This window comes from Pimephales promelas, chromosome 16 (genome assembly GCF_988280905.1).
Source record: "Pimephales promelas chromosome 16, fPimPro1.hap1.1, whole genome shotgun sequence".
NCBI classification, from domain to species: Eukaryota; Metazoa; Chordata; class Actinopteri; order Cypriniformes; family Leuciscidae; genus Pimephales; species Pimephales promelas.
Genome location: NC_142784.1, coordinates 31,900,694 through 31,922,775, shown reverse-complemented (window position 1 = coordinate 31,922,775; position 22,082 = coordinate 31,900,694). Strand labels below are relative to the sequence as shown.

At 37.4% G+C, this 22,082-nt stretch overlaps 3 protein-coding genes across 7 annotated transcripts; all 3 read right to left on the bottom strand.

Annotated features, from left to right (window-relative positions):
• Window positions 1-3,559: 3,559 nt before the first annotated feature.
• LOC148973396 (uncharacterized) lies at window positions 3,560-7,584 on the bottom strand. Of its 2 annotated transcripts, XM_089120712.1 has the most exons (3): window positions 7,497-7,584; window positions 7,079-7,163; window positions 3,560-5,548 (listed from the first exon to the last, which is right to left on the bottom strand). In XM_089120712.1, exons 2-3 carry the CDS (start codon window positions 7,161-7,163, stop codon window positions 4,386-4,388), a joined length of 1,248 nt encoding a protein of 415 aa, XP_088976838.1. In that variant the 5' UTR covers window positions 7,497-7,584; the 3' UTR covers window positions 3,560-4,385. The 2 variants fall into 2 exon arrangements, with proteins under 2 accessions (XP_088976838.1, XP_088976839.1); XM_089120713.1 differs by lacking the exon at window positions 7,497-7,584 and having other exon boundaries at window positions 7,079-7,188.
• Window positions 7,585-9,531: 1,947 nt separating this feature from the next.
• LOC120470724 (uncharacterized) lies at window positions 9,532-15,907 on the bottom strand. 3 transcript variants are annotated; one of them, XM_089120710.1, is made up of 4 exons: window positions 15,587-15,907; window positions 15,161-15,331; window positions 13,229-14,193; window positions 9,532-10,616 (listed from the first exon to the last, which is right to left on the bottom strand). In XM_089120710.1, exons 2-4 carry the CDS (start codon window positions 15,243-15,245, stop codon window positions 9,723-9,725), a joined length of 1,944 nt encoding a protein of 647 aa, XP_088976836.1. In that variant the 5' UTR covers window positions 15,246-15,331; window positions 15,587-15,907; the 3' UTR covers window positions 9,532-9,722. The 3 variants fall into 3 exon arrangements, with proteins under 3 accessions (XP_088976836.1, XP_088976834.1, XP_088976835.1); XM_089120708.1 differs by lacking the exons at window positions 13,229-14,193; window positions 15,161-15,331; window positions 15,587-15,907 and adding exons at window positions 10,945-11,143; window positions 11,701-11,897 and having other exon boundaries at window positions 9,532-10,741; XM_089120709.1 differs by lacking the exons at window positions 13,229-14,193; window positions 15,161-15,331; window positions 15,587-15,907 and adding exons at window positions 10,945-11,143; window positions 11,373-11,675 and having other exon boundaries at window positions 9,532-10,741.
• A 1,061-nt stretch (window positions 15,908-16,968) lies between these two features.
• On the bottom strand, window positions 16,969-20,665 carry LOC148973395 (uncharacterized). 2 transcript variants are annotated; one of them, XM_089120734.1, is made up of 3 exons: window positions 20,365-20,665; window positions 19,556-19,728; window positions 16,969-18,625 (listed from the first exon to the last, which is right to left on the bottom strand). In XM_089120734.1, exons 2-3 carry the CDS (start codon window positions 19,638-19,640, stop codon window positions 17,595-17,597), a joined length of 1,116 nt encoding a protein of 371 aa, XP_088976860.1. In that variant the 5' UTR covers window positions 19,641-19,728; window positions 20,365-20,665; the 3' UTR covers window positions 16,969-17,594. The 2 variants fall into 2 exon arrangements, with proteins under 2 accessions (XP_088976860.1, XP_088976861.1); XM_089120735.1 differs by having other exon boundaries at window positions 19,556-19,691.
• Between the last annotated feature and the right edge of the window lie 1,417 nt (window positions 20,666-22,082).

Genomic DNA, 22,082 nt, shown 5'->3' with positions numbered 1-22,082 from the left:
ACTGCCCCCCAGCCACTCAGTGAAGCATCTGTCTGTATTATCTCCCGGCGAGAGGGAATCACACCCAGAGCTACCCCTTTCGTCAGGAATGACCTCTTTTTCCATTGTATCAAGGTAAGGAGGCATCGTTCTGTAACTTTGACCAGTCGGCTCCTGTGCCATGTGGGGTTCAAGTGAAGACTGTTTACCCATCTCTGATAAGGGCGCAAGGAAAGTAGGCCCAGTGGTATCAAGGCAGCTGCTGCCGCTAGCATGCCCATCAATCTGAGGACCGTTCTGAATGGCAGCTTGATCTGTTTCCGAAAACGCCGGAGTAAGAGCAATATGCTGTCCACCCTCTGAGGTGATGGGAATGCCTTCATTGATCTCGAGTCTAGAGTGATGCCTATGAATTTCACCGACTGACATGGTATCAGCTGACTCTTGCTGAAATTCACCCTGAGACCCAACTGAGTGACATGGGCAATCAGCAGATTGGAGTGTTCTGTTGCCTGCTCTCGAGATGGAGCACAGATGAGCCAGTCGTCCAGGTAGGGAAGCACCTGTACCCCCCTGGCTTGTATTGGAGACAGCGCTGCTGCTACGCACCTGGTGAACACCCGAGGGGACAGGGACAGTCCAAATGGTAGGACTCGGAACTGATAGACCTGGCCTTGAAATGCAAAGCGGAGAAAGGGTCTGTGTTGCGGTGCAATTGGAATATGAAAATAAGCATCCTTCAGATCTATTGTGGTGAACCATTGTAGTGGTCTTACCGCCTGAAGGACTTCCGTTGTGCATAGCATGTGGAATGGTAAAACCTTGAGGTACTGATTGAGGCCACGAAGGTCGAGAATGGGCCTTACGCCGCCATCTTTTTTCGGGATTATGTAGTACACTGAGTAAAACCCATTTAGCCGTGCTAACCACTTTACTGGTTCTATGGCGTCCTTTTCCAGTAGTTCGGCTACTTGTCTTGACAATGCCAGTGAGCTGTTGGAGTCTTTGACAGTCGTCATCTTGACCCCATTGAAAGCAGGGGCCCGCCGTCGGAATTGCAGCCTGTACCCTTGCGATAGCGTTGCTATCACCCAAGGGTCTGAGGTGTTTTCTTTCCAGAAATTGAGCTGCTGGCGTGAAAAATGTCCGACGGTTGGCCCCAGGACTTCATGCCCTGCGAGCCTGGGCTTTATTGTCTCTGGGGGGGCGCTGACCCGGCGTCCTGCCCCTTGGAGCTCGAAATAATTGTTGTCCTCGTGCTCTGGGGTACTGCACATGCTGATCTAGTTGCCTTGGCTGGCTCCTCTGAACAGCACCAGAACGAACTAAAGGTTGAGAGCGAGTAGGATACCGTCCCCCATACCCTTGTCTAATTTGCGATGGTGGAGTTCCTCTTAGGTCTGCCAGCTGCTGTCTAGTCTTATTCGTCTGAATACTCTGTTCCAGAGTTTGCTGTGCCGCTGGTCCAAACAGTTGTCCTGGGACTACAGGGAGGTCACGAAGTGTTCTCCTACAGGCCTCTGACAATGGGGACTGTGCCAGCCATACTTGCCGGCGTGCCTGAGTGAGTGTTGACATGAGTCTACCCAACTCTCTTGACATGAATGCAAATGCTTGCAATGATGCATCGCTTAGTATTTGGACTGATGGATCACCCCCAATAGGTTGGAGAGACTGGGATAATGCCAGCATAAGATGAGAGAGTGAATTCCCTATGCGACCCATGCGTGCTGCAGTATTGTACGCTTGACTAAGAAGGTCGTCCGTGATTCTGCACTGAGGTCGTGGGCAGCGAGCATTCGGTCTCCAAGCCTCCTCTGGTGATATGATAAAAGAGGCGATAAATGGATCCACTTTTGGCATCTGACCCAGGCCATAAGAGTCTGGTTCGTGCATTGCTGCCAAGGCTCTGCTTGCTGTGGTATGATGAGTAAGTGACTTGGGATTAGCCCAGCACTTCTGTAGTTCCTCGATATAATCTTTGGATGGGGGAATGCTAAGAGCAGAAGGTTTTGCCGTTCCTCTGAAAAAGGCACTGGAGGGAGCTACCACTGTAGGGGCAGTGTCCAGGCTCAAGCGTGCCAACGCAATCTGGAGGGCTTGTCTCACCACATCCTGATCCGGTTCTACCCCTTCAGCTGAACCCTGTGTCGTGTTCTGAGAGTCATCATGAGAGAAGTTAGAATGTCTTCCTGACAAGAACTCCTCATTTACCTCCTCCCTAAACTGGTTTTGAGAGGCTGCCGTGGACAGCCTATCCTCCTCAGGAACAGGCAGTCCGCTACTTGAATTTCTCAACATCGGTGATGGTGCCTCTCTTGGTTGCAGATTTAGAATCAAAGATTTAATCTGGGCAAACTCTGAGGTCAACACCTCCACTCTATTGGTTAAAGCATCCTCTCTATGTCTCTTACTGGTGGAGACACTCACCGTTTCCACCCTTTTCCGTTTAGCCGACACTTTCCCCTGCCGAGGGGCCTCTGAGGTCAAGAGTGCCTCTACTGCACCTAGTCTGGAAGTTCTCCACTCCCAGGACATGGTGCTACAATTCATACAGGCATCCTCAGTGAGGCCCTGCTTCAAATGTTCCAAGCCTAAACAGGATGGACAGCAGTCATGTCCATCGTCCTGCTGTAAAGTGGCCCTGCACACAGTGCACGTCAGGCTAAGCTGTTCCATACTGCCACCGCAGTGCTTTATTCAAGGCCGAGCGAGAACACTCTGTGAGCCACAACAATTCTATAATGGCAAGATACCGAAATTTTTTTTTTTTTTTTTTTTTTTTTTTTTTTTTTTTAGGACAGGTAGGTAGCAGTACAGAAAACAGAGCGAAAACACTCGTATTTAACGCAACTGCTTGAAATACACCTATATAAGAAACAAAAAACAAAAACCAATGAACTGTATGTACATATATGTTATAGCTACATGCTATATGTGCAATTGTAAGACTTTGTGATCTAAAAACTACTTACCTAATTGAATGCTCAATATGACTACAACCAACTGCAGAGAACGCTGTTGGTCTGTAATGAAAAAACAATATATATATAGTCTATATATTGTTGTTCCTGGAGCGCACACACTCTTATTGCTCGTGATAAATAATTAATCACTATATGGCTTTTCTTTGGAGCGAAACCACTCTGAGATGCCACTTTTAGATACCCGTTTCATCCAGAAACAATATCCGGTGTTTATAAACAACTTACCGCGCTCTGGCAGCGACCGGAATAAACAGTAGTTTCCAGCAAGGTAAGTTTGTCTTCAATCCGCCGCAGCCTCTGGAGGACGCACAACGCGCGGCTCCAACAATACTGCTTGTTACGAGGCTGTGAAAGACGGAATCCAAGTATTCTGAATTAAAGTATTTTTCTCTTCGACCTGCAATCTGCACGTATGCGAGAAGATTAAAGAGGCAGGTTGCAGGATGTCACGGGGTTAAGTAGAGGGGATCCCCATGACGTACCTGGTCATGTGATGACTTTGTTGTTATTAGACTCGACCTGAGCATGAGCAAGAGAGATAATATTCAGTGGGAAGCACTGCCTCTGGCGGTCAGTAAGAACGAAATAGAACTAGCCTGGATGCCAGTCCGAACTCCGCCCACAACATTTTTTTGGTCGGGAAGTTCGGTCTGGACTCGATCGATTGAGGAGAAATTATGATCAGTCAAAAAATGATCGGGCCAAACAAATTGCCAGGGCGGGCTTTAAACGATGATGGACAGGTGATCTGCAGGGATGTAATCATCACGTTATCAAAGAGCGCGTGTCAAAGATGACTGTAGCTGGGGAATTGAGATGTATAGATTCCGCTGTCGCGTCTGTTGTAAAATAAAACGACAGCGCATTCATTTCAATAGACAAACAGAGAACTGCAATCAAGGCATTTGTCGATCGGAAACATATTTTTGGCGTCCTTCCAACATGATTCGGGAAAAGTGTAACTTCAGCTGGCTCTTACGGTCGCTAAGAAGATGGGACGTAATGAAAAGCCTGTGGTCGTTGTGGTTTCTCCTTTGGTGGCACTCATGGAGGACCAAGTAAAAGAAGTGACACTCGTTATTTAACTTCTAAAATAAATAAGTTCTGTAGTTGAAAACTGCGCTATGCAAAGTAGCTGACTTACTGCGTTGCTCTGATTGGTTGTAGGTTTACCGACTATCCAATTGAGTGCAGAGTTTGTTTTTTTCCTGGTTCGGTTACGACACGTCTCATAATCAAAGCCATACAGAGGAGTTTCAGACTAATTCTCACTAGAATATGAGTATGACGAAGTCAGGCCACTGCAGAACACTGATTGGTCCGAATATTACAATGAGATAATAGTACAACACAATACTCTGCTTTCAGTATAAACTTGAGAATTTACACAAATGCATTTGACATGAAAACTATTTTTGCTCACTTGCAACATTTTTTCACATGAGCATAAAGGTTTGATGAACTTCTGAAACTCTTCTCACACTGAGTACAGTGGTACGGCTTCTCTCCAGTGTGAATTCGCTCATGATATTTCAGGTGTCCAGAATGAGTGAAACTCTCGTCACAATATGAGCACTTGTAAGGTTTTTCTCCAGTATGAGTTCGCTTGTGATATATCAGGTATCCAGACCGAGTGAAACTCTTGTCACACTGAGTACAGTGGTACGGCTTCTCTCCAGTGTGAATTCGCTCATGATTTTTCAGAGATTCAGACTGAGTGAAACTCTTGTCACAGTATGAGCACTTGTAAGGGTTTTCTACAGTATGAATTCTTTGGTGCTTTTTCAGAAAGGCAGATGTAGTAAAGCTCTTCCCACAGTCACACATATAATCTCTCACTTCATCATGTGTTTTCTGGTGCAGTTTACAACATACGAGTCGTGAAAAACTCTTTCCACAGACAGAACACACATAAGGCTTCTCATCTGAATGAACTATTAGGTGACTATTTAGTTGTGATGATGAAATAAAACCTTTCCAGCACTGATCACAGTTGAATGGTTTTTCTCCAGAATGAATGCGCAGATGATGAATCAAACCTTTCGGATCTTTGAAACTCTTCTCACACTGAGGACACTGATACGGCTTCTCTCCAGTGTGAATTCGCTCGTGTGATTTCAGGGTTCCAGACCGAGTGAAACTCTTGTCACAGTATGAGCACTTGTAAGGTTTTTCTCCATAATGAATTATTTGGTGCTGTTTCAGTTGGGCAGATCTAGTAAAGCTCTTCCCACAGTCACACACATGATCTCTCACTTCATTGTGTGTTTTCTGGTGTAGTTTAAAACTGTTAAGTCGAGGAAAACTCTTTCCACAGAGAGAACACACATAAGGCTTCTCATCTGAATGAACTAACAGGTGTGATTTTAGACTTGATGAAGAAATAAAATCTTTACCACACTGATCACAGTTGAATGGTTTTTCTCCAGTGTGAATTCTTATGTGTCTGTTAAGGTCTCCTTTTTGTCTGAAACTCTTTCCACACTGTGAGCAGGAGTGCCGCTTTTTGACTTTTGTTCCTTCAGTTTTGAAGTCACAGTGTTTCTTTACTTCATTTAGTTTGTGTCTCACTTCCACTTTCTCTGAAATAAACATTAAGAATTTGTTTAAGGAGAATACATTTACAGGAGTGAACATTTAACAGAAATCAAGACTTCAGGTTTCTGTCTGTGCGAGTATAAAGTATCAGGGGTCTCATTTATAAAACTGTGCGTAGGATCCTTACTAAAAGTGTACATGCGTCCGAAAGCCAAAAATGGCGTACGCCCAAAAATATTCACATTTATAAAACCGTTCGTACGCCAGAACCTGCGCAAAATTCACTTTATAGATCCCAGTCAGCCGGAGATTGTGCGCACATGCGTCTCCTCCCCGAAATAACCATATATGGAGATTACAACGCCTAGTGTAAATATGCATATCCTCATCTGCATATCATTTGCATATTCGTGTGATACCATGTTAAGGTACAAGACGTTAGGAAAATATGAAATGCAGATGTGCCGTGTCACAACAAATGATTATTATTATTTTTAGTAGCCTATATCCTTGCCTTGTTTTTGAACGAATAAATCAAATAGTGTAAAATACATTTCACAGAAAGATTTTCTCAATCTTTTCCACTGGCCAAATAGTATTTTTAATTAATTGATATTTTAATGGAAACAGATAGACATGGTTGTGTATTTTTTGCATGCAACTATTTTCTCAGACAATCTGCTATTATCATGATTAGCAAGTTAAAACATTAAAACACAGCATGCCAGAGGGAAAGTGTTCAAAAGCATTGCATCCACAACAAATATGCATTTCTATTTACTGAATATATATATATATATATATATATATATATTGTAACTTCTCAGTAATTTCATGTAGTCTGTTTAACTCTATTAATGAGAATGGCATGGTTAATCTAAATGTTTATATCAGAAGCAAAACATAGTAAATCCTTCTTTCATTTATTTAACCCTCCAATTTGACCCCATTGAATGTTTAACGTCTGTAAAAACATCTTTTTTTTTGCGTCAGATTTAATGACTTTTCCTAATTTAATGGAGACAACTCTGAAAAAATATTACCAGGTTAATTTTATGTTTACAAAGTCCCGTACACATTTTGTAGCATCTGTGTTCCTTGGGGTCAATTTGACCCAGGCTCTTTTAGTTGTATAATAAAACAGAAGAAATATAAAAATTTAACACATTTGTTTTGGTTATTTTTTGGTTGATTGAGGTCACTATAACATGTTATAATTTGAATTTATAATGTTCATTGTTATTTTACGTATTCAATATCATATTCAAAAAATGTCCCTGTTTTAGGGCTCTTACCAAACAGAACCATATCTGTATATATCTTTCTAAACACATATCTATATAATTTTCTTTAGATTTTCACTCTAAAAGTGACCAAAAAGACACTCCAGCTCACCCCAGATCATTGATGTTCAACGGTCAGTTTATTATGATCATGTTTATATGATTATATGACGCTCATGTTTATATAATTAAAACTGCTTAATAAAAAGGTTGTGAACGTTTGTATGCATGTATCATCCATATACTGCTTTAATTCACAGAATTATTGAAGAATCAAGAATGTTCACCAACCTATTTGTTCCTCAGTTTCTTCATGTTTTATTCTGGATGGTTCTGGATCAGTCGTGTCTTCAATCTCCTCTTTAATAAACTCCATCTTTAACAGTCACACAGATTTCAGATGTGATCAGATAGATTACATAGATATTTTATTTATTTATTTATTTATTTTTTGTTGAAAATACTGCTATGTGGTCTGTTTATTTATTTATTTATGCATTGTATATGAACAGTTGCAACAGTTTTTGCAACCTTTCCCGTTCGTGTATAAAACCTCATGTGCTAGCTAAACAAGGCTACCTCCATGGTAACCATACTAACTTAAAGTTACCATATCACTCATTTAAACCATATAAGTTTTAACTCAATCACAAAAATAGTGACAAGTTTAAAAAAAAAAAAAAAACTCAAGAAAAATATACTTTCATACCTCAAAAACAGTTTTTCGTCAGTAAATCCTGGAGCAGCTCAGGAATCTCCTCGATATTTTCTCTGAAGGCGGGGCATCCAACTGAGCATGCGCAATGTGAGTGACGTCACTCTAGCTGCTTTAAACTGAGGGGTAAAACATAAAAAACACATTGATAGGTGATTAACATATAAATAAAACAATTTTTATTTATTATTAATAACGTAGTTTTTTTTTGTTTTTTCATGAGCATATAATGAATGAGGTGAAAATAGGGATTATATTATTATGTAAAAAATGCGATCAGGGATGGGCAACTCCAGTATTCGAGGGCCACTGTCCTGCAGAGATATATATTGCAAATATATATACAGCATATTTGCTTTCATATGTTGATTGATTTTATGATACGTGCATGACTTGATCCTATATAATATAATTAGAAAGACAGTTCAGTTCGGGTTTTTTTCTTCCCACCATACACCTTGAATTTTCGGGTCACTTTTGTTATTTTTATGACATTTCTGCCCCAGTATGACAGGAAACAGCAACAGTACGAGACGGTGGAGATACATTACACTAAATGTATTTAGTGGTGTAATTCCAAACATTCTGTGATCAAATACAATAATACAATCTTTAAGATCTTCAGTTATTTTAAATGGGTTCAATGCAGTCGTATTATCTGACATATACCAGCTGCTAGAAAAGTATGTTATAAATATTATGATTATGTGTAATATGAATGTAATCTTGATCTACTACATTCGGCATGTTGATTTCCATTCGGCTTCACTTCCATCATACGCACACTTCAGAATCTTGCGATCCGAGTACTTTTTGTCTACACATTTTATGTGAATTCAGACACTATTGTCACATACTTTTGCGTTTTGCCTATCCTGTATAGTAGGGACGTATGTGGGTTTTATTTTATTTACCTCTTTATTCTCTACCACAACATTCAATCTCCATTTCCATTTTCTACTACATTTAAGGTGCGTTTGCGCCACCTAGTGGAGTGCAGAGAAAATACTGCGTATGGAAGAACGGAATAAAGCCGCAAATCCCGTCATTCTGGCCTGGTGATTTTGGTTTAAATTTTGAATCACACCGTTCACCTTTTTATGCATTATGCATGAGAGCCCAAATCAGGGGAGTCACCGTATTTTTTAATATAAATTACAATTTAAATGTGTGTCACTCAACTGTGGCAAATGTACTTTTACATGTGAAACTCGAAAAATTAAAATATTGTACAAAAGTTTATTTCAGTAATTCAACTTAAAAGTGAAACTAATATATAGACTCATTACATGCAAAGTGATATATTTCAAGAAGCTTTTATTTATTTTATAATTTTGATGATTATGGCTTACAGCTTATGAAAACATTTTCACAATATTAAAATTTTAAATTTGGGGTTTTCATAAGCTGTAAGCCATAATCATCTAAATTATATATATAAAAAAAGGCTTGAAATATTTCACTTTGCATGAAATGAGTCTATATATATTAGTTTCACCTTTTAAATTGAATTAGTTAAATAAACAAACTCTTGCACGATATTCTAATATTTTGAGGCTTTTATCCAAAGCGACTTAAATTACAATTGAGTGTTGTTGGCCTATCCGAAAGAAAGTCATGTTACAGCCCTCCTCATTGGGACAGTCATGTTTTTTCAAGTTATTGAACATTTGGAGATGTTAAAAGTAAAATGAAATTAAACTAATAAATTGTTTTGTCCTGTACATCCATATCTGTTCACAATTTAATGCAGATGTTTTTTACTGGAAAGTTGATTGAATATTTTTTTCTTCTTCATTGTTTAGTAGTTTTCAGCTCATTTTACCTTGTAAAACCTAAGGTGTTACCACATTGTTTGCCACACAGTTTAATAAATATAATAATTAAGAATGACACTGGACAACAACCTGTTTATAAGATATAAGACCCTGATCATCTACTTCAGTATTACTGTTTAAATCCACTTATAATGTCATTAAATTAAATACTGTCTCAATCAATCATAGAGAAATCAAGACAAGAGGTTGCATTTCCTAATAATTTCATGCACAATTAGTGCACATAAAACAATATTTAATTTACGTTATAAGCGTTGCTGACTGAAAAAGCTTTTAACTCTTAAGCATTTCAACAAATTTCATGGCATTCAACTAAATGACATTTTGCTTTTGGAAGCAACATATTTAGTCTATATAATGTATTTGACATGGAAATAAATGTTCACTGTGATGACTTCTGACATTTTTTCAAATGTGTTTGAAGGCTTGATAAATGTCTAAAACTGTCTCCACACTCAGTACAGTAGTACGGCTTCTCTCCAGTATGAATTCGCTCGTGTGATTTCAGGTGCTCCAACCGAGTGAATCTCTTGTCACAGTATGAGCACTTGTAAGGTTTTTCTCCAGTATGAATTCTTTGGTGCTGTTTCAGATGTACAGATGCAATATAACTCTTCCCACAATCCAAACACACATGATCTCTCACACCGGTGTGTGTTTTCTGGTGCTGTCTATAATGAGTCATGTGTAAAAAACCTTTTCCACAATAAGAACACACATGAGGCCTTTCGTTTGTATGAATTTTTAGATGTTTTTGAAGACTTGATGACAAATGAAAATGTTTCCCACACTGATCACAGTTAAATGGCTTTTCTCCAGAGTGAACACGCAGATGATTTCTGAAACCTGGTGAATGTTTGAAACTCTTCTCACACTGAGTACAGTGATACGGCGTCTCTCCAGTGTGAACTCGCTCGTGTGATTTCAGTTGTCCCAACTGAGTGAAACTCTTGTCACAGTATGAGCACTTGTAAGGTTTTTCTCCAGTATGAATTCGTCGATGTTGTTTCAGATGACTAGGTCTAGTAAAGCTCTTCCCACAGTCACAACACACATGATCTCTCACTTCATCATGTGTTTTCTGGTGTTGTTTAAAACTGTTCAGCCGTGAAAAACTCTTTCCACAGAGAGAACACACATGAGGCCTCTCAACTGAATGAACTTTCAGGTGATGATTTAGATGTGACGATGAAGTAAACTTTTTACCACACTTATCACAGTTGAATGGCTTTTCTCCAGAGTGAACACGCAAATGATAACTCAGACTTGATGAATGAAAAAAACTCTTTCCACACTGAGAGCAGGTGTGCAGCTTTTTGCGTTTTTCTGTTTGAGTTTTTAAGTTACAATGTTCCTCTTCAGTTTCATTCAGTTTATGTATGTGCTTCACTTCCATCCAGTCTAAAATAAAATAGTATGAGGTTAAAATCAATCCCAGAGAACTACATTTAATAGCAGTGGATATGTCAGTAATATCAACGGTACACTCAAATCAATACAGTCAAAACATACAAGATCATGCAGATGTGTATCATAAATCTGTTGAATTTACATTTTAATGTTTCTCAGCAGTCAACAGTAAAGAACAAAGAATGGACACTAACCTATTTGTTCCTCAGTATCTTCATGTTTTATTCTGGATGGTTCTGGATCAGTCATGTCTTCAATCTCCTCTTTAATAAACTCCATCTTTAACAGTCTCACAGATTTCAGCTGCTGCTTCTGGAGTTTGTCCTTCTCTTGTAGGATGATGGGAATATTCCCAGTATTTATTGGTGAATTGTTGTGGGAGGGACACCAGATCTGCAAAATGCATACTTTATATTAAATGTATAATAAATTAAAGGTTTTCGGTTGGAAATATGGAGTAATCCAACACAATTAGATATTAATTGAATTTAAAACAAGGTTTGTTTATTTGTTGTCCAAAGTCTAATAGAAATAGCAGAGCCATCAAGCAACCAGGACAAACAACACATTACGTTAGGCTTAAACACTTTGGAGTAACTTATAATCTGGGAAAATCTCTAACCGGCAGACTGGAAATATCCAGCATCCCAAAAAAGATTCAAATTTTTTCCTTCATTCATTAACACCACTCCGTAAAATACCTGGTGAAATATTAAGCCACTGTTGCTAACTATTTTCATTGGAAAGTAGCTAGCCTGATAGCGTCAAATGCTAATTAGCATACCGATTGCGTCATTACGTAGTATTTGCATTCTGCCGACTGTTAGATCCTTCAAAACTTGTTTTCATCTGTATATTTTTCTGTTTATGTTGTGAGGCAACGGTAAGAATACGAAATAGTGATTGAAAGGAGACCCATACAGAAGTCACTTCTAAGCAGCTGCTCTTACCGAAATCTTAGAGACGTTGTCTGACAAAATCACTATCGACATAAGATAAAAACAGTTGCTTTGATTTTATGCTATATATTGCTCAGGTAAAAAGCAAAAGAATATCTATTTTCTTTCCTCTGACAGCCTCGACTGAATATCTACTCCAGTCAGCCTCATCTCTCTACTCTCTTCTGCGCATGCTCAGTACGCGCGGGCATTCTTCTTAAAGGGGCCGCATATTATTAGGCTGTCATGAACTGCATAATCTTTTTTTTTTTTTTTTTTTTACATTTTCTATAACCCACTTACAATATTATCAAGACATCCTAATTTAGATGTAATATTTCCTATCCCGTTTCTAACCCTCTCTTTCAAACACGTGTTTTGATGGGCATTCAAGACACTGCTATGATTGGGTAACAGTTTTGCATATTAAAATAGTTTTCAAAATCCAGCCATTACACATGTGGAATTGTTTTGAAAACTTTCAAAAAACAAAATTCAAAAAATTAGCCCGTATCACTGATACTAAAACAGCTGATGTCTCAATGAAAAATTAATTATAGCCACTCAACATTATAGTTCAATTGAAATATATCAATGGTTTTTTATTTGTTTTTTAAATCATTTTAATTGAATGTTGAATTTTTTTTCAACATTTATTCCAAAAATATAACAAATTTTAATTTAATTGAATTAAAGCTTTGTTCACATTACTGTCTACTCAACACTCTTTTTTGTATTGGGCCATCCTACATCATAAAAATATAAGAAAACAGGAAAAACTCATTTCATTTTTTGTTTTGTTTTTTTACCTTATATCTTGAATTATGATGGCATTTTTGGTATTTTTATGATATTTTTGCCCCTATGTGACAGGACACAGTAAGAGTAGTGGACATAACTTACACTATTTTAGTGGAAAGTTAATTTAAATGATCAATCCTAATAAATAAATGTGACAAACACACAAAATGTATCAATATTTTTCAAAATGCTTTTGAACTAAAAACCTGAAAGAATTGTTTGTATTTTTGCCTCTTTGTATGATACAAGACCTGATCATTTGGTAGACAATAAAACTGTTCATCCAAAACATATTTTAAGATAGAATGATCATTAATGTGGTTAAAACTATATAACTCATTATCTGTGTTCATAAAAATAGATCAATCAACACAAGATGATGTTTCTGTTTTATTTCTAATTATTGCATGAACAATCAGAACACAATATATTACACTTAGTAAATAATTAAATTACATAAATATATTTAATTAACATAAGATCTATTTAGCACAAAATTTACCCTGACAGAACAAGAAAAACCAAATAAAATTATTTTATTTACACTAAGAGTTGTTCACTGGTGAAGCTTCAACTCTTAAGTCTTTCTACTTTTCACCAAACTCACAAAATTAAACAAGTTTAACTTTTAGGAAAAACACCATATTTTCTCACACACGGTTTACTTCTGAGGGATTTGTCATGAAAACAAATGGTGTTCATGACATTTTTTCATATGTGTGAGAAAGCTTGGTAAATGTCTAAAACTCTTCTCACACTCAGTACAGTAGTACGGCTTCTCTCCAGTATGAATTCGCTCGTGTGTTTTCAGGTTTCCAGACTGAGTGAAACTCTTGTCACAGTATGAGCACTTGTGAGGTTTTACACCAGAATGAATTATTTGGTGCCGTTTCAGTTCACCAGATGTGGCAAATCTCTTCCCACAGTCACAACACACATGATCTCTCACTTCATCATGTGTTTTCTGGTGTCGTTTACAACTTTCCAGTCTTGAAAAACTCTTTCCACAGAGAGAACACTTGTGAGGCTTCTCGTCTGAATGAACTTTCAGATGTTTTTTGAGATACGGTGATGAATTAAAATCCATCCCACACTGATCACAGTTGAATGGTTTTTCTTCAGAGTGAACGAGCAGATGAACACTGAGACCGGATGAATCTTTGAAACTCTTCTCACACTGAGTACACTGGTACGGCTTCTCTCCAGTGTGAACTCGCTCATGCACTTTCAGGCTCCCAGACTGAGTGAATCTCTTGTCACAGTATGAGCACTTGTGAGGTTTTTCTCCTGTATGAATTTTTTGGTGCAGTTTCAGGTATTCAGATGTAGTAAAGCTCTTCCCACAGTCACAACACACATGATCTCTCACTTCATTGTGTGTTTTCTGGTGCTGTTTAAAATGATCCAGCCTTGAAAAACTCTTTCCACAGACAGAACACGTGTGAGGTTTTTCACCAGAATGAACTTTCAGGTGTTTTGTGAGATGTGATGATGAATAAAAACCTTTACCACACAGATCACAGATGAATAGTTTTTCTCCAGAGTGAATGCGCAGATGACTCTTGAGATTTGATACTTGAGAAAAACTCTTTCCACACTGAGAGCAGGTGGGTTGTGTTTTGGCTTTTTCTCTCTGAGTTTTGAAATCACAATGTTCCTTCTTAACCTCATCTAGTTTATTTTCTTGCTTCACTTCCAGCCGTTCTAAAACAAAACATGTTGTGGTTAAGATCAGTTCAGGTGAACATGATTTAATAGTCGAAGGCAATAGAGATCAGGTATCTGTATAATAAAGTGTCAAATTTTCGATTAGGCAAAGGTTAGTTCTGTCATTCTTGTGTGTATTAATGCAATCAAAACATGCATGACAAAATCTATGCAAGATCATCATCATTTAGATACACTTCTATATCTTAAATCTGTTAAACTTTAGTTTTTATGTTTCTCAGAAGTCAATGAGGAAGAATCGCAATTGGAAAAACGTTCCTGGGGCAACATTTCTGCAAAACATGTTCAAATACATAGGCTACATAATGCTGTAGTTTCCAACAAAAATTAAAACTAGAGGCAATAAAACAGCAAACACTTTTAATCCTTTAAAAGGCACATTATGCATTAATGAAGACTTAATTTCACACGGCTCCTTGCTAAATATTATTTATTGACCTGAAAAACACTTTATACCGCAGTACATAATTTGTCAACGAATTTTTTTTTTTGCATCACATAAACAGCTCCATGTGTTCGACTTTTCTGAGATGATAAGCTTGTTCGGAGGCTCAAATAATACAGAATTGTACTTGTGATGCCGAGATCTTGAATACGAATCCAATCAAGCACAAGTTACGACAAAAGAGCTCAACAACGAGAAAGAAGCTAAAATGGCATAGTTTGCGTTTATATAATATCACATTTACTTTTTTAACACTATCGGATAGGTTTAGGGTTTAATGCAGGTTTACGTTATTTTAAAACCTTCTACCACCACTCACCGGACAATCAATTCAAAACTGTTGTGATACGTACAAACACCAACGTTGCAAGAATAGCGTTAATGTCTTTCAGATAAATCGATGCAACATAGTACACTTTTGCAGATTTTTTTTTTTTTTTTTGCACAGATACGTTTTTCCAGTGATCCTGAGCTGAAGAATCAAGAATGGACACCAACCTGTTTGTTCCTCAGCATCTTTATGTTTTACTCTGGATGGTTCTGGATCAGTCATATCATCAATCTTCTCTTTAATAAACTCCATCTTTAACAGTCACACAGATTTCAGCTGCTACTCCTGGAGTTTGTCCATCTTGTAGGATGATGGGAATATTCCTTGTAATAACAGATCTAACAAATAAAAAAAAAAGTTACTAAATATATTTAAATGAAGTGATCGTTTCTGTTGGAATTATAAAGCAGTTTGATATTAATTAGATATTTAAAAATGCTGAAAAGCCTCTTGAAAAACTCTTTGCATGCCAACATATTATTACACTGACACTCTAATTAAATCAGGACAACCAACGCATTTCAATACACACTAAAACACGCAAAATCTGGAGCTGGTTAACGTAAACTCTGCAATCTTTCATCATCTCTCACCTGCAGACTGGGCATCAGAAGAAAATATATCACATTTGTCCTTCATTCACGATCGCAAGATAACGTCTTACGCTAATTTGCATTTTGCTTAGCCTACATCGTATTTTGAATTCAGCCGACTGCCAGCCCTTAAAAATACATTTGTTTTCATCTATATTTTTCTGTTTCTGTTGTCAGACAACGGGACGAATATGAAATAGTGATTGAAACGAAACCATAGATGTTGACCGGTAAGTAATGATGACTCATGTAGGTCTACAGATTATCTATTTTCTTTCTTCTGACAGCTGACAACTCGACTCTCTTCTGCCCATGCTCAGTAAGCCCGGTCATTCTTCTTAAAGGGGCAGCATATTAATAGGACGCCATGAAGTGCATTTTTTTTTTTTGCATTCTCTGAGGTCCTCTTATAATGTTATCAAAATTTTTACATGACAAAAATCTTAATTTAGAAGTAATATTTTCTATCCAGTTTTTAAACCCCATTTCAAACAACGTTTTCATGTGTGTGCCACATTTAAGACTTGGAAGCAGTGGTGGAGGAAGTACTGAATCTCAGTACTTAAGTAAAAGTACAAATAACCAGATAAATATTTACTTTAGTAAAAGTAGAAGTAACACAATGACAACCATACTTAAGTAAAAAGTACCTGATTTTAAAGGTACTTTAAGTATTAAAAGTAAAAGTACTTGCATAATAATTGATTCTCTTAATGACTATTTTCTAATGATAAATAAAACATTTAATTCTAACTCATTCAACCTAATACTCCTATAATGATGTTCAATAATGATGGGAAAAAAAATGTCACCATTTCTGAAACAAGCTTGCAATTAGCCAATATAAGCCATATCCTTAGTACTATATGTTAATAACTATGTTTGGCAGTAAACGCGATTAATTTATGGTGTAATTCTGAACCTCTTGGCTTGCCATAATCCCAAACGTATATTAAACACGGTGTGTTTCCTATGCACGTAAAAACAAATTTTCGCGTATAAATTGCACGATAAACACACTGCATGCGAGACGCAGTTAGTTGATGTATCTATGGCAACCAAACGTCACTGGTGAGACAAACGTGCAACGAACGGACTGTCAGATTACGTTTTGGCAGGGGAAAAACTGATCAGAAAATGTAACAGAAGTTGTAGAAATGTAGTGGAGTAGAAAGTATAATAATTGCTGCAAAATGTAACGAAGTAAAAGTAAAAAGTATGCACTATGTATTCTACTTAAGTAAAGTAAAGATACGTGAAAAATGTACTTAAGTAAAGTAACGAAGTATTTGTACTTCGTTACATTCCACCACTGCTTGGAAGTAATTGGCTATGATTGGGTAACAGTTTTGCATATTAAAATATGTTCAACATCCACCCCATAACACATATAGACTTTATTTGAAAACTTCTGAAATATCTTGTTACATAGTTAAAACATTTGCAAACAATGTGAAACAAATATGCGTATTACATATTGTGGCAAATAAAGTTGAGTTACCAGTTATAGTTGACAGGATAACATCATTTTGAGGTTATTCATAATTTTGAAACAGTGAAAATGTTTTTTTTTTTTTTTTTTTTTTTTAAAAAGGGATAAATCACAAATTTTTATGTTATTTTAACAAAGTTCGGGTGGAGCACGTTCAGATCATTAACACAGGCGGAGAGCACTCAACAATCCCCAAACATATTTATCACAGTATTAAGATTGAATGATGAAAAGATCATTAATGTGATTAAAACTATATAACTCATTATATAGATCAATGGACAAAAGATATTGTTTCAAATAATTGCATTAACTATCATAACACCATGCATTACACTTAGTAAACAATATTAATTACATGGATATATTTAGTTAAAATAAGATTTTATTTACACTAAGAGTTTTTCACTTGTGAATTTCACCTCTTAAGCCAATCTAGTTTCACCAAACTCACAAAACAACACGTTAAACAAGTTTAACTTTTAGGAAAACCACCATATTTTAATCACACAATGTTTACTTCTGAGGGATTTTAGATGAAAACAAATGGTGTTCATGACATTTTTTCATATGTGTGAGAAAGCTTGGTAAATGTCTAAAACTCTTCTCACACTGACTGCAGTCATACGGCTTCTCTCCAGTGTGAATTCGCTCGTGTGTTTTCAGGGATCCAGACTGAGTGAAACTCTTGTCACAGTATGAGCACTTGTGAGGTTTTTCTCCTGTATGAATTCTTTCGTGCCGTTTCAGTTCACCAGATGTAGCAAATCTCTTCCCACAGTCACAACACACATGATCTCTCACTTCATCATGTGTTTTCTGGTGCCGTTTATAACTTTCCAGTCTTGAAAAACTCTTTCCACAGAGAGAACACTTGTGAGGCTTCTCATCTGAATGAACTTTCAGATGTTTTTTGAGATATGATGATGAATTAAAATCTTTCCCACACTGATCACAGTTAAATGGCTTTTCTTCAGAGTGAACGAGCAGATGAACACTGAGACCGGATGCATCTTTAAAACTCTTCTTACACTTAGTACACTGGTACGGCTTCTCTCCAGTATGAACTCGCTCATGCACTTTCAGGTTTCCAGAATGAGTGAAACTCTTCTCACAGTATGAGCACTTGTGAGGTTTTTCTCCAGTATGAATTTTTTGGTGCAGTCTTAGATATTCAGATGTAGTAAATCTCTTCCCACAGTCACATGCATGATCTCGCACTTCATTGTGTGTTTTCTGGTGTTGTTTAAAATGATCCAGCCTTGAAAAACTCTTTCCACAGACCGAACACGTGTGAGGTTTTTCACCTGAATGAACTTTCAGGTGTTTTTTTAGATCTGATGATGAATAAAAACCTTTACGACACAGATCACAGATGAATAGTTTTTCTCCAGAGTGAATGCGCAGATGACTCTTGAGATTTGATGCTTGAGAAAAACTCTTTCCACACTGAGAGCAGGTGGGTTGTGTTTTGGCTTTTTCTCTTAGAATTTTGAAATCACAATGTTCCTCTTTAACTTCATTTTCTTGCTTCACTTCCAGCCGTTCTAAAACAAAAAATGTTGTGGTTAAGATCAGTTCAGGTGAACATGATTTAATAGTAGAAGGCGATAGAGATCAGGTATCTGTATAATAAAGTGTCCAATCTTCGATTAGTCAAAGGTTAGTTCTGTCATTCTTGTGTGTATTAATACAATCAAAACATGCATGACAAAAGCTGTGCAAGATCATCATCACTTAGATACACTTCTATATCTTAAATCTGTTGTTATGTTATGTAATCAGCTAATTAACTCAAAACACCTCCAAAGGCCTTTAAATGGTCTCTTTTAGTCTAGTTCTGACACAATCATGGGGAAGACTGCGGATCTGACAGCTGTCCAAAAGATATATATGGGGCAAATTATGGATTAATATAGACTTAATGTCACCCAGTTCCTTGAAAAATATTATTTAATGACCTGAAAACACTTTTTACCGCAGTGCATAATTTGTGAACGAATACATTTTGGAGTTTGCGTCACATAACACGTTTGACCTTTCTGAGATGATAAGCTTGTTCAGAGGCGATACAGAATTGTACTTGTGATGCCGAGATCTTGAGTACGAATCCAATCAAACACGAGTTATGACAAAAGACCTAAAATATGACTAGAAAGAAGCTAAAATGGCAAAGTTGCGTTTTTTTTTAACACTATCGGGTAGGTTTAGGGTTTAATGCAGGTTTACGTTATTTTAAAACGTGATGGACATTTTCCTTTTACCGCCAATCACCGGACATTCAATTCAAAACTGCTGTGATACGTACAAACACCAACATAATAAAACGTTGCAAGAATAGCGTTAATGTCTTTCAGATAAATCGCAAAACGCCCATGATGCAACGTAATATAATTTTGCAGAAATGTTTTTGTTGTTGTTGCACAGATACGTTTTTCCAATGATCCTGAGCTGAAGAATCAAGAATGGTCACCAACCTGTTTGTTGCTCAGCATCTTTATGTTTTACTCTGGATGGTTCTGGATAACTCATGTCTTCCTTCTCCTCTTTAATAAACTCCATATTTTTCAGTCACACAGATTTCAGCTGCTACTCCTGGAGTTTGTGCTTATACTGCAGGATGATGGGAATATTCCCAGTAAGAACAGATCTAACAAATAAAAAAAAAAGAAGTTACTAAATATATTTAAATTAAAGTGATCGTTTCTGTTGGAATTATGAAGTAGTTTGATACAGTTAGATATTAATTGCATTTAAAACAAAGATTTGTTTCATTTTCATCCAAAGTTTGAGCCATCCTGTTTAATTGGCTTTATGCACAGCTGCACTACTTCCTGAACTTAAGCCAGTTCCTTGTTTCCTGTCTGCCATTATTGGCCAAACTTGATCAATTCAGGTGTGTCTGATTATTGTTCCCGTGACTACTGAGGTCAGGCACACCTGAATTAATTAATTTGGCCTTAATTTGGCCAATAATGGCAGACAGGAAACAAGAAGCTGGCTTAAGTTCAGGAAGTTGTGCAGCAGCTGCTGCTGAAAAGCCTAGTCTCCAATAGTTCCCTGTTTTCACCTCATTCATTATTGTGATGATCTTCTCTAAAGTGGAGCATTAAGCTCATATTATTGGTGTCAACAAGCTAAACAGAGTCTGTGAAAAAACTCTGCCAACATTTTATTACACTCTAATTAAACCAGGGCAACCAACGCATTTCAATACATGAATACTAAAACACGTAAACTCTGGATCTGGTTAATGTAAACTCTGTAATCTTGTAACATCTCTCACCTGCAGACTGGAGAAAGGCCTATACGGCATCCGAAGAAAATATATCACATTTGTCCTTCATTCACGATCGCAAGATAACATCTTGCGCTAAAAAAATAAACTTTCATCGCTGTATTTTTCTGTGTTGTCAGACAACGGGACGAATATGAAATAGTGACTGAAGGAGACCTATAGATGTTGACCAGCAAGTAATTTATCGCTAATGTAAATTAAGTAGCAACAGATTATCTACTTTTTTTCTTCTTTACAGCTTCGACTCAACTGAATGCACGCTCCCTCAGCCTAGCTCTCTTCTGCGCATGCTCAGTAAACCCGGTTATTCTTCTTCTTCTTCTTCTTCAGTTTAAATGGCGGTTGACAACAATCAATTGTATTACCGCCACCGCTGCACTGGAGTGTATAGCAGGAGATATGTATTTTCTACATAATTAAATTCTTTTTAAAAGCCCTGTACTTTTTAAAAACAAAAACAAAAAATTCAAATATAATTTCATTGGCTTCTACTTGAGCAATAAGCCTCTGCCTATCTTGATAATATGAATGAATCAAAACATGCTCCACTGTTTCAGGGGTAGGTCTTATACAATGCCCACAGTTTTTTTTTTTTCCATTAAAAATAATGTACTATTAAGTCTGGTATGCCCAATTCTCAACCTGGACGATACCACTTCCTCATGTCTAGATCTAGTTGAACCTGCAACCTTTTTAACCCGGTTATTCTTCTTAAAGAGGTCGCATTTTTAGCGCGCCATGAACGAGATGGTCCTCACTGCGGAACATGAAATCCATGGGGAGGAGTCGGATCCAGATCCAACTCCTGCCACCTTACATACACCTAAACCTAACCAACTCCGCCCCCCAATCCCTAAACCCAGCCCTAATCCTACCCATCTCCACCCCTTGGATCGTGATCCGACTCCTCCCCGTGGATCTCATGTTCTGCATTGAGGTGCTACTGCCATGAACTGCATTTTTACATTCTCTGAGGTGCACTATGGAAGACCCTTTCTCCCACAGTTAAAAAAATATAATTCTGTAAGTCATAATAATGAGAAACTTCATCATAATTATGACTTAGTTTCTCATTATATTGATACAGTTTCTCATAATAATGAGCACCAAAGCATAGCTACGAAAGAAAGTATAGGACTAAATAAATTAATTAAAAGTACATTCAAGTAAATAATAAAGGAATACAAGAGTTTCAGTAGTTTCTGTCGGCGCATTATATTATTATTATTATACAAGCAGTTCAGCAGTTGTTGCTGTTACGTGACTGACTAGTCGACACGTGGGGTGATGACATCATTCACACGAAAACGCAAGGGTGTCGTTTTCAGATTTATCCACCCTGGGTTTCAAAAAATAGCGGTTTCAGTGTGCCAAAACGCCGGAATCGTCTGGACAAAACGGTAATACGACTAAAAATTTGTACGTATACAGTTAAACATGTCTCCGTGTGGACGGGGCCTGAGTGTCTGTGTGTTTAGGTGTCACTTCAAGCAACTAATGCCGAGTCGCCGACAGGTTTTGAAATCACAGGCAAATCGGTGCTCGTTCACGTGAGTGACAATCACGCAGTGCGAATGAGCAAAGACGTGATCTGAGAGAATCGCAGACGAGTCGCCGACGCCCGTTGGCGTGAGATATTTGGCATGCTTAATTTGTTTCAAAAAAAGGCTTCTTCTATTTGGACCCAAGAAATGTAAGAAAAATTA